Below are 12913 nucleotides of genomic sequence, written 5' to 3'. Positions count from 1 at the left end.
CGGCTTTAAGGAAGCCGAAAAAGGCAGTTGTAAAAGTTGACATTATCGTTTTAGATATTGAAGCGAATGAGTAACAGCTAGTTGTTTTTTGTATTGATGTGAATATAGTAAATAATTATTAAAATAGTGTGGTTAAGTTTACAATAATAATAATTAGTTTAGACTTAGAGAGGTAAATAAAATGTCAGTAGAGACAGCGGTAACCAGTGATCAAGTAATATTTGCAACTGGTGGATACGATCATACAATTAAAATATGGCAAGCACACACTGGCATCTGTCAACGAACCTGTCAACATGCTGATAGTCAAGTGAATGCCTTAGAAATTACACCTGACAAGCAACTGTTAGCGGCAGCAGGTTATCAACACATTCGAATGTATGATTTGTTATCGAACAATCCAACACCGATCATCAACTACGAGGGCATCGTTAAGAACGTGACAAGTGTTGGCTTCCAAGAGGATGGCAAATGGATGTACACGGGTGGCGAAGATTGTAGTGCACGTATATGGGACTTGAGAAGTAGAAACTTACAATGTCAACGGATATTTGAAGTGAACGCTCCTGTTAATTGTGTCTACTTACATCCAAATCAATCAGAATTAGTGGTAGGGGATCAGTCTGGTATCATACACTTGTGGGACTTGAAAACGGATCATAACGAACAATTGATACCAGAACCAGAAGCATCGATACAATCGATCTGTATTGATCCAGATGGACAGTTTATGGCTGCTGTGAATAATAAAGGTCATTGTTATATTTGGAGTTTAACATCTGGTGATGGTGATGATGAACCAACTAAATTGAATCCTAAACATAAGATTGAAGCACATAAACGTTATGCGTTACGTTGTAAATTTAGTCCAGATTCATCGTAAGTACTGATTGATATTTAAATAGATTTAATATTAATTATTAATTAATAGTTTATTAGTAACAACATCAGCTGATCAATCAGCACGTGTATGGAAGACATCAGACTTTTCATTAGTACAAGAATTAAAACATGATATACAACGTTGGGTTTGGGATGCTGCTTTTAGTGCCGATTCACAATATGTATTTACAGGTAATAATTAATAATTATCAATTAAATTTAATATTTAATATTTTTAATTAATATTTATTTATATTTAGCATCATCAGATAATTTAGCTAGATTATGGAATGTTGAAACTGGACAAATGGAACGTGAATATTTAGGACATCAGAAAGCTGTTACTGCATTAGCATTTAGAGATGAAATTATTTAAATAATAAATTAATTACTTAATTACATATAAATATAAATATAAATATTACAATTAATTATGTATATATTAATATTATTTTTTAATAAATATATATTATTTAATTTTTAGTTAATAATATTTACGTCTTTTATTATTTATTAGTTAACATTACATTACATTACATTCACATTTATGTAAGTTCTGCTTCAAATGTGTCACTTTAAGCTTCCAAATTTTAATTTTAAAATTACATGAAATATACATTAGTCCATTTTCGGTTGTCCGTTCGTCTGTCAACATGATAATTCAAAAACGAAAAAAGATATCAAGCTAAAATTTCTACAACGTGCTTAGGGCGTAAAAAGTGAGGTCGAGTTTGAAATATTTATTTTTCTCTTGTTTGTAATAAATATTTGTTCATAAACATCAATGTTTACTCGTAAGTATTTTATTTGTGTCTAAAAAGAGTGACTATCTTTCGTTACTTACATAATGTTAAAAACAAACGATTCTGTAATCAACATTGTCTATACATGGTATTTAAACAATTGTTTATTTTCATTTGATAATTATGTAAGTTAAGTCAAACAATTATAAATTAAGTAAGTAAGTAAATACATGACATCATCATTATAGTACAATCAATAAATAAGTAAGTAAATACATTTATAATCAATAACTTACAGTTCTCATATTATTATTATTATTATTATTAATGAGATCTGTTCAATAGTCAATTAATTAATTACATAAATATAGATATATAAAATTAAATTTAATTAACTAAGTACTACTATTTATTTATTTATTACTTAACATTTATTTATTTAATATCACATTAATATAAATAATTAATAATAATTATAAATAAATATGACTAGATTTAAATATTATTACTATCTATTTGTTTGTTTGTTTCTATATTAGTAGTTCATTCTATATTATTATAAATATATAAATAATTATTTCTATATAATTTAATTAATTCATGTAATATTTAATTCAATATTTAATTCACATTTAGTTTGATGGTACGTATGTATGTATGTATGTACGTTCATTCGTTTAAACATTTATTTAGATAATAAATGGCATATTTACTCATAAAGTGATAACTGATGATGATATTCAAGTACTTAATATAAATTAAATTTTATATAATCAGTATCAGATATTAAATCTTGTTCTTCTAAATCAGATGTATCAGCATTACATATTGTATAACAAATCATATATTTTAATTTAATATTAATATTTGTATTATTTGTATTTGTTATTAATAATATTTGTGTTAAATAATTATTATTTAATAATTCTGTTGTTGATATAAATGTTGGTTCATATTTATATAAAGTTGTTGTTTTATTTTTTATTTCTTCTAATTTAATTATATATTTATTATTATCAGTATTATTATCTTTATCATTTGTTGTTTTTATACAATTAAATATATAATTATTTATTATTTTATTTATATTTTTATTTATTGTTGTTATAACATAACAATAATATTGATATTTATTATTTATAATATTTATTATTGAATTATTTTTAGTATAATTTAATTTTATTTCAATATTATTTTTATTATATAATATTATTGGTTCTTTTAAATTATTACATTTTATATCCTTTATATTCATTTTTAATAATAATTTATTTAATTCTTCTTTTATTAATTTATTACTATTATCATCATTATTACTATTATTTATAACATGTTCTTGTTCTTTATCTTCTTTATCTTTATTATCTTCTTCTTCTAAACATGTTGTTGATGTTGTTGCTAATGATAATAAATTTGTTGTTGTTGTTGTTGGTATTGTTTGTTGTTGTTCATTACTTCTTAAATCATTTATTAATAATCTAAAAATATTTATTTTATTTATTATTAAACACAACTTAAGTCATTTTATAATATAATACTTACTTGTTATTATCAGTTGTTGTTGTTGTTGTTAATGTATCAGATGTTGTTGTTGTATCAATAATATTAAATAAATCATGATTATTATTTGTTGTTGTTGTTGTTGTTGTTATTTGATTTAAATTTTGTTTTAATAATTGTTCACTTAATAAATTTAATTCTTTGAATGCATCACCACCACCACCACCACTAACATCATCATCATCATTACATTTTGTTGTTGTTGTTGTATTTGTTATTAATTTATTATTATTATATTGTTGTTGTTGTTGTTGTATTGGTTGTAATAATAAATTATTTAATGTTGTTGTTGTTGTTGTATTATTAAATATATCATTTAATTCAATAATATCATCATTATTACTATTTAATAATGATGATTGTAATGTTTTTGTTGTTGTTGTTGGTGTTGTTAAATCTAATAAATCATCTGTTGTTGTTGTTGTTGTTGTTGTTGTTATATTATTTATTTGTAATAAATCTGAACAATAACTATTATTATATAATGATGTTGTTGTTTGATCAACAATATCTGTTGTATCAATAATATTATTACATGTTGTTGTTGTTGTTGTTGTATGTGGTTGTGGTTGTTGTTTATTTATACTTGTTGTTAATGTTGTTGTTGTTATTGTTGTATTTGTACAACCTTGTATTATAATTCTTTTATATTTTTCATAAACTTCACCTAATGCAACACTTGCTTCTAATATATCATCTAAAAAAACATAACATATATATTTAATTTAACTTCATTTTATTTAATTTATTTATTTTATTAATTATAATAAATATATATTTTATTAAATATTTATATTTTAATTAATAATGCTAAGTAACGTCTCTGTCATTCCCAAGTTCAAACCAGCCTTTCTTTGACCATCTCTCTCTCACCTGAAGTTTGTTGACGTCAAAGCACACCTGCTGTTTTAAACATGGTTCATGGATAGACCTACTATTTTTCAGTATCATAACGAACCCTATAGTATAAATGTGTCCCACCCCAAGGCAATTACTCTAACATAAGCATACTTATGAGTAATATACATGTAAAAAATAAACAAATGTAGCACCATCTTTCTTATAAGTATGGTCCTTCCGTAAATTCGTATATTTCATAATTACTCTAATTAAAAAAAGTATTTACAACACTATGTTATGTATTTAATACAACCCTTGTACATTTATTTATACTGCAAACAGATGTAGTACTAAACTGTACTAAATAAAATATAAATATTTAATATGTAATATAATGAATGAATCAAAACTATAATTATAAATAATACATCATACAATATTTAATTACTGTTCCAATCATAATAGGGTTTCAACTTGGAATCCAACGGAGTAAGCTGAATTTTAATATAAACCTTTGTTTTGATAAATAGTACAAATGTTGTCTTAACAGATATATATGATCACGTGTGTACGTGCCTTTAGATATTCAAGGTACAAAATAACGAAAATCAGTTTTTTGTAAATATCTCGTTTCTTATGCTTTTAATCATATTTATATTTATTATAAAAGTTGTAGAAGATTTTCTACAACTTTTATCTAAAAATTTTTATTTATATGTTGAACCGTTTTTAAAAAAGAGGGTGAACAAAGTGAAAAAGGTGAATGATGTTTATAATTATAATATAATTAATTAGTTTTGATTGTAAATAAAATAAAAAGCATCTGTGGTCGCAAGCAAACCATTTTAATATTAATTAAATGCAGCAAATAAATTAAATTTAAACTGATATTAAATTAAATTAAAATGAAAGAATTAATAATCAATACTTATATAAATATTATTACCAAATTGTTTAGCAAGCGACCAAAAGTGCTTCAATTTATTTATATTATTATTATTATTATATTTAGTTAATGTTGAATAATCACCATTAAGATCTAAATTCAAAATAATATTTATTTATTAAAATAGTTAAATAATAATTTAATTTAAATATCAATTTTAATAATATGGATTGAATCAGATGGAATGCTTGATTAATTGATTCATTGAAGATATCATATAAATACCACACAACAGGTAGTATAATCAATCTGTAAGGTCCGTGCACAAAGGAGGAGTTTTGGCGGTCAAAACCCCTCCCATTGAGTAAAAATACACACACCCATTTTTGAGAAGCTGTCAAACAAATGATTGAATGAAGAGAAAACGATGTACAAGAGTTTAGAAAAATGTTCAAAGTCCTCACATATCAGTATTTGCGATGAATACGATAATTTTTAAGAACGGCTAAACGATTTAGCCTCCCTCAATTTACATGTCATTGTAGAAATTGATGCGCACCAAGTTTTAGAAAAGTTTTTTCTGTATGCCACAGAATTAACTTCTATTAAATTCTAATGAAATTTTCTCTTACTCGAAAAGATTTTCTTTTACAAGAGTTTTTTTTTATTGACCTTATGATAAGCAAAAGTTTGAACAACTCCCTTGAATACTTCCTGTGCAGGGGCCTGTATCACACCCAGGCCTCTGCACAGGAATTATACAAGGGAAGGGTTCAAACTTTTGTTCGTTATGTTAGGTTTCTACCAGTTTTATCACCCTGGGATCTATCAATCTATTAATCAGTATTTTTTTTTAATTTCATTCAGATTCAATCATTTTTCGCTAAGATATAGCTCTTTAAAATTTTAAATAGTTTTAAGTTGGACACACTTTTGCTTATAATTTTGCACATATTACAAATTAAACTGATGAATCTAGTTAGCTAGTCTAGACTAGTACTAACTACTAAGTATTACTAATGAAATATAAATAAATAAATAAAGTAAAGTATAAATAATAATAATTAATAATTACTTACTTAATAGTTCTTCATTTTTTTGTGTATCAGATGCTAATTGAAATACATGTGGTCTTAAACGTTCACAACTTTGATATAATTCTTTAATTAATTCTAATTCATTATTAGTAGTTGTAGAACTAGCACCATTAGCACCATTAGCACCATCTAAACAATATGAATCTAACATTTCATTTAATAATTTAGCATTATTATGAACTGTTTGTAATTCTATTGAACGTTTTGTTTCTAATTCACAACGTTTTTCATCCTTAAATACAATTACAAATACAAATCAATTACAAATCAATATTAATATTAATTAATCTTTATTCAATTACAGAATACAAACCTCTTTAACCATTGTTTTAATAAGTTTGTTAGCTGCTTGTAAATCATCTGGATTCTTGCTACGTAATAATTTTTTTAATAATTTAGATTTCTCATCATCTTCAAATATAGTAGCATTAGTAGCACTAGCATTAGTACAAACATTACTACTAGGTGTAGCTACTGTTACTGGTACAACTGGTACTACTGATGATGATGATGATGATGTAATTATTTTATTTCCACTACTTCCACTATTAGTATTATTATAACCACTTAATATTGGTGACATATTACCATGAACATCTTCAATAATGATACCTTGACGTTTTAACATCTCATAAGCTTCTTTAATCTTATATTCTTGTTGATAAGATTTAACCCAATGATGCATTGATAATAAGATGCGATAACGTACTAATGGTGATTTATGTAAACCTTTATATTTAGGTGATACTATCTTTATTAATTCATTTAAGAAACGAAATTTATTTACTTCACTACGAAATACAACACCACATCGATACATACATTTATCTAGAACCTATTCAAATCAATTACAATCTTTATTATTATTTAAAAATACATATAAAAAAAAAAGATCATCAGCAACTTAAATCCGTGTTTTCAAATGGTTACCCATCCTAGAACTAATTGTACTCAATGTTGCTTAACTTTAGTGCTCGGGCGAGAACCGTTGTTCTCGGGCGAGAAAAGAAGTTTTCATTTCAAATAATATAATAATAAAATAAAACAATATTTCTAAATCCTTACTAATATTATAAATGCGAAAATAGCTCTGTCGATTGCTCCAGCCAGGCCAAAGCACCAAAGGCTGAAGATCAAGCCAAAGGCCAAGAGCCAGTCCGTGAACACAGTTATTTCAAAGTTTTAAGTTTTCACTTCCGTCGATAGAACTCTTTTATCTATCGGAAGGTTATCAAATTTTACTAGATACTTCTTATATTTAATTCTATATATAATGTACCTCAACGAAGCGTGGCAGGGTACAGCTAAAATTTTTGACCTAAAATTAGGATTCCGCACCAAAATAATAAATCGACGAAATTGTGAACAAAAAGAGGATAATGACAACATAGTTGATCCACGAAGCGGGTAGTTGACAGCTAGTACTAAATATTAAATACTTACATCTAAGGCTTCTAATGATTCTTGTTCAGGTGAATCAGCAATCTTTTCAGCTAATAAATGAACACCATATGCAACACCATCTTTAGTTTTCTTTAATACTTTATAAAATTCATCGATAGCTGCTTCACGTTCTTGTATACTTGAACTACATTCATGTATTGCTTTATCTATATAAGTATAGATATCAAATCAATATCAAAATTAATAAATACATATATAGGGTGTCCTGTAATTACCGTACGTTTATATTGCATCAAGTAGAAAATAAAATTCTATGACAAAAAGTACTATTTCATTTCTTGATCCAATACACGGATAGATAGCTAAAAGGACAGCCAAGCAGAAGCATTGTAACTAAAAATTAAACCACTTGACTCTGACTGAAATTGACTAATTATTAAGTTTGTTCATTGAGCAGAGTTGACGTTTCGAACGTTTTTTCTTCGTCTATATATTTATTGAGCTTGAAAGCTGTGCGCTTACACACCAATCAGTTTTATAGACAAAAGTTGTTATAAGCATATGTCAACTTACAAAAAGGAGGAGGACACCCTGTATAATAAATAGATATTTATTTATATATTAAAATAGTGCATACTTACTTAATAAAGCTTTTATATGATTACTAGACATTACATCCATTTTAATTAATTATTATTAATTAATTAATATTTAAAAACAACACATATTATATTTGTACACCGGTGCGGTTTTTAATTATAAAACTGTCACTTGTCAGTCAGTCAATCAGTTCAATAATACCATCATTTAGTTATTTATTTAATTTGATGATCATGGTTACATTCATTATTAATTAATATATAATAAACTATTAATTATATTAATTAATTATTATTCAATTCATTTATTTATTTTATTCATTTGTAATCAAATATTAAACACAACAAACCAGTTCACCACACACCACAGACTTATCAAATCAACCAGAAACAGTTTTACCACACTATTTTTCATATTTTCCCCTACACTACATATAAAAATAAACAATTAAGTGAATTAACTGTTTAAATACCTTTCTATATAGTCTGTGTTGCATATCAATTCTTGTATAATTTTTAATAACACAAGTGAAATTTAAAAAACCATAAAAATATTTTTCGGATACGGAACCCTAAACTCTCAATTGAAATGTATTTAAGAACACTCTCCATTCAATTAATTTTTCCAAGCTGATCCGATTTATAAGGATCCACACCTATTTTTTAGTTGTTCCGAGTACGGAACCCTAAAACTCGCACTTGAAACATAGCTAAGAACCCTCCCCACTAAATTACCTTTCAACCAAAAACATTCAAATAGGTTCATCTGTTTGGGCGCTACGATACCACAAACATAGCGGTCAAACTCATTTAAATTCTCTTTTTGGGTTTGGGGGTTAAAAATAAAATTAAACCAAGTAAAACAGAACCTTAAAAATTTAAAACGCTTTGTTTCAAAACCCATTATAAATTTTTATTTAAAATAAATACATTTCTTTATTTAATAAGGATGAATGGATTCGGTAATTCAAAGGATGATGTTCTAAGATGGCGGCTTTAATAAACGATCAACAAATCACATAATATTAATATTGTATATTATTTATTAAAAAAAATTTATTCAAAATATCAATTTTGTTTAAAAAATACTTTACAAAAATATTAAAATATTATCAAAATAATTAAAAATTCATATTAAATATTAGATATTTAAAATAAAAATATTAATAAACATACCTGTTGTTTTATTTATTTGTAAGAACAGTAATGGCGTCATTGTAATGATTTCTTATCTCACCACTGAAACATAAATTCCAATTATTAACATAAAAAATATAAAAATACTTCAAAAATAAATCTTTAAAACTTACAATTAAGTTTTTAAATAATATATTACATTTAATAATAAATAAAATTTTGTAGAATAACTTTTAATAAACAAATATCACAACATTTCATGTAAACAACAACATCACATCACGCCATTTGCATTTTGCAAACTCATTCGTGATCGTGTTCACTGTTCGTAAAAAATCGGAAACGAAATATAAAATTATGATTATTTATTTAAAAAAAAATTGAATATACTTATTAAAAAAAAAATATCAATAAAACAATTATTGATTTTTTCTTTTTTAATTAATTATGTCTTTAAACATTAACAATGAGCTTTTGATATTAAATAATATTTTAATTTTGAAAGTATATTAAATTTGAACTAATTGAAGCGAATCAACAGTACAGAGCCATCTGTCTAAACATTTTTAAGATATGATGCTAGAACGTGCATTGGTTCTAGAATATGGTTTTCAGAAATGTTACATTAATATTTTTAAGTTATATATACCACAATATAGTTAGCGTGGAATATTAATAAAATTTATTAAATCATATATCAAAAAATTGCTCTCTAAATGCTCCATCAGTTTCCACAATTGCTCCAATTATTAAATTATCAATTAATTAAATATTTGCAATTAAAAATATTTACATAAAATAGCCATTTTTGGGCAGTCCTCAAACTCATCCGATTTTGATGATTTCTTTTTTTTCAAAATGGTTCTTTTTGTATATAATTTAAAATCAGAAACATTTCAGAGGGGGTATATAATCTGGCGGGGGAATAGGCAACATCACGACTGATATATCGACGCCCAGCCTAAATCGCTATTGATAGAAGTTTGAAATTTCGAGAGGACATTGATTTTATACTGTAGGTGTCATTTAAGGAAGAACTTTTCGAAATTCATCCCCTAAAAGGTTGAAATAGGGGCACAAAACTTCAGTAAATTTCACCGAACTTACAAGGATTAAATACTTAGATTAAAAATAAAAAATATGTTCCTGTAAAGTAGGTGTATAATATTGCATGTAATGTACACTTGGTGCGGTATGTGCACATTACCTATCTATTTGTCTACTTTACTAAGTAAATTATTCTGTTGGTGTCATAATGACAGTGACAGTGACACTAGATAGTGACACTGATATGATATGATATGGTCATTCTTCTGTGAGTGGGTTCTATTAAGTATCGTACCCTACATTACCACCTATCTTACACACCACCCACACCATTCTTCATTATATAGTTACTAGCTCGATCCGTAGGGAATTCCACTCCACGTAGTTATCGTAACCCGAGGCTAAAAACAACAAACAATTAATTTGAAAAAAAAATCAAAAGTCCTTAAATTAATATTAGGAGAACATGTATTAAAAATAGTAATTATGTGTCTAAAAATTTCCAGCGATAATAAATTCTTTAAAGTATTTTAAATACTGTACACTGAATATTTTTAATAATATAGACAGAAGAAAAAAGTACAAAATTGAAAACAAAAAAATCAAAGCAAATCTTAATAATAAAGTATGCGCTATATTTTTATAATATACGAAGACACGATAGGAACATAGTTCCAACCGAGTGTTCCACCACACCTCTCGTTTTTTTTATTTAGCTAAGTAAGTGAATTGATGATGTGTACAAAAAAGTCACATTTACATCAACTTAGCCCGACATTCTGTATATATATAAGTATATAATAAGTATATAATAGGTATATAATAATATATATATATAATATAATAAAGTATATAAAGTATGAATATAGTAAGTATATAACAATGTATGTATGTATGTATGTATGTATGAATGTTGTAAAATTATTATTTTAGTTTGAGTGTTGATTGTTGAATGACATAACAATATAAAAATATATTAAATATTAAATATTAAAATATTAAATAATATGTTAACTTAAATTTATAAATTAAATAATTTAATATGTAGCTATAATAATATTTATTTATTTATATATAGTTTTAATTAAATATAATAATACTAATAATAATTAGTTATTTATTAAAATTATGTTTTAATTCAATCATTTATTAAATCAAGTAAGTACTTATTTAAAATTTACAATTATCTAAATTAATTCATTTATTATTATTTTATTTTATTTAATATAAAATTATTTTAAAATAATAATTAATTAAACAATTAATTGAGAAACAAATCGATTGAATACTTGTTGATGTGATGAAAAGTGGTTCGGTTGTTTGAGCCATTCCGGTTAAAGTTCATTTTTTTGTGGTAAATGAATGCAAATTTATCACAAATTCTGTTTATTAAAAAAAAAAAACATTACTTTACGACGATTTTCAAAAATAAAATAAAAAACTTTGGTTTTTGACGCTTTTAGAGCATTTTTATAGCATTTTCTTACATTTACATCATACAAATTGCCTAGTTGATAAGTTCTACTAGGCAATCAACTAGGCAATTTGTATGACGTAAATGTAAGACAATGCTATAAAAATAGCGTAAAATCATTGAAAAGCAAAATTTTTTTATGTTTACTTTTTGGAAAGCACTGTAAGGTAATGTTTTTTTTTTTGCATAAACAGAATCTGTGATATTTTGTTCGTGATTAAAATTTTTTTGAAGGTCATTCACTAATTAATTTTTGTACAATTAACATTATTGTGAGGTTTTTCATCAGATACCAGGTTAAAAATCAAAATTTTAAAATGAAATAATGCAAAAAGACCCTAAAACTGTGTTTATTGTAATCAAAGGACTTAAAATTATCAATTCCTGCAAAAAAAAAAAAAACAAAACTCCACGAACTTGATCAAAAAGCCGAACCACTTTAATTTAAAAAAATTTAGAGTGTGTTGTAAAATTGGTATATACTGTCTTGTCTAAACAACCTTAATAATCTTTGAAGTTGTGGATCAAAAATAATGATCTGAATCCGAATGTGATGACTTTTAAAATGAAAATGTTCCGATTCAATCTGAATTTTTTTTAATATTACCAAAAACAGTTGATACAAAAATAAAATATAATATTAACAAATAAATAAAATTTTAATTGAATCATCTTAAAATTGTACGAACTAAATTTAATTACATTCAGAATTTGAATAATTATCTTTTTTGTGATTCTGGGTCTGATCTAAATATCTTTCAAATCTAATCCAGAGTAATAAGACAAAAAAAAAAAAACAAAAAACCGATCTGATTACCTTTATTTGGATGTAAGAAATGACCTATGAAAAGTCCATTGCAAAATCATGTTCCAAGCCCTGGAGCCCATCACACTAGAACTGCACTTACATGGATTTCGAAATTTCGAATATGAATCAATATTATTTAAAGATAGGTACAATATGGACTAAATGTGCCAGACTTTATCCTGTCAGAAACTTGTTTATATTTTTAATAATTACAAGTATTTTTCATTTTCATGGAAATTAAGAGAGACTATTTTATTGCAAATTTTGTCTATTTTCTGGACAGTATGGTGTGACAGCTTTTATCGTAGTAGTAAGGTCTATCACACCGATTTTTAATATATAAAGCCAATAAAATTTACTCTCATTGCGGAATTTCTTTTTCCTTCGTTTTTAAGTTGTTTGTTTTGAGTTCTACTTTCGAAATATCTCAGCAGCG

At 25.2% G+C, this 12913-nt stretch overlaps 2 protein-coding genes across 2 annotated transcripts; one reads left to right on the top strand and one right to left on the bottom strand.

Moving 5' to 3' along the window:
• Positions 1-110: 110 nt before the first annotated feature.
• Positions 111-1258, top strand: LOC123295526 (target of rapamycin complex subunit lst8). Its single transcript, XM_044876905.1, has 3 exons — positions 111-879; positions 932-1074; positions 1143-1258. The coding sequence occupies exons 1-3, from the start codon at positions 182-184 to the stop codon at positions 1256-1258; spliced, it is 957 nt and encodes a 318-aa protein (XP_044732840.1). The 5' UTR covers positions 111-181.
• Positions 1259-1949: 691 nt separating this feature from the next.
• LOC123296380 (ADP-ribosylation factor-binding protein GGA3) lies at positions 1950-8093 on the bottom strand. The gene is made up of 6 exons (XM_044877842.1): positions 8054-8093; positions 7452-7618; positions 6322-6843; positions 5991-6240; positions 3573-3882; positions 1950-1959 (listed from the first exon to the last, which is right to left on the bottom strand). The coding sequence occupies exons 1-6, from the start codon at positions 8091-8093 to the stop codon at positions 1950-1952; spliced, it is 1299 nt and encodes a 432-aa protein (XP_044733777.1).
• Between the last annotated feature and the right edge of the window lie 4820 nt (positions 8094-12913).

The sequence above is a fragment of the Chrysoperla carnea genome, chromosome 3 (assembly GCF_905475395.1).
Source record: "Chrysoperla carnea chromosome 3, inChrCarn1.1, whole genome shotgun sequence".
Lineage (NCBI taxonomy): Eukaryota > Metazoa > Arthropoda > Insecta > Neuroptera > Chrysopidae > Chrysoperla > Chrysoperla carnea.
The sequence above is the reverse complement of the archived record's forward strand: the minus strand, read 5'-3'. Positions and strand labels throughout refer to the sequence as shown.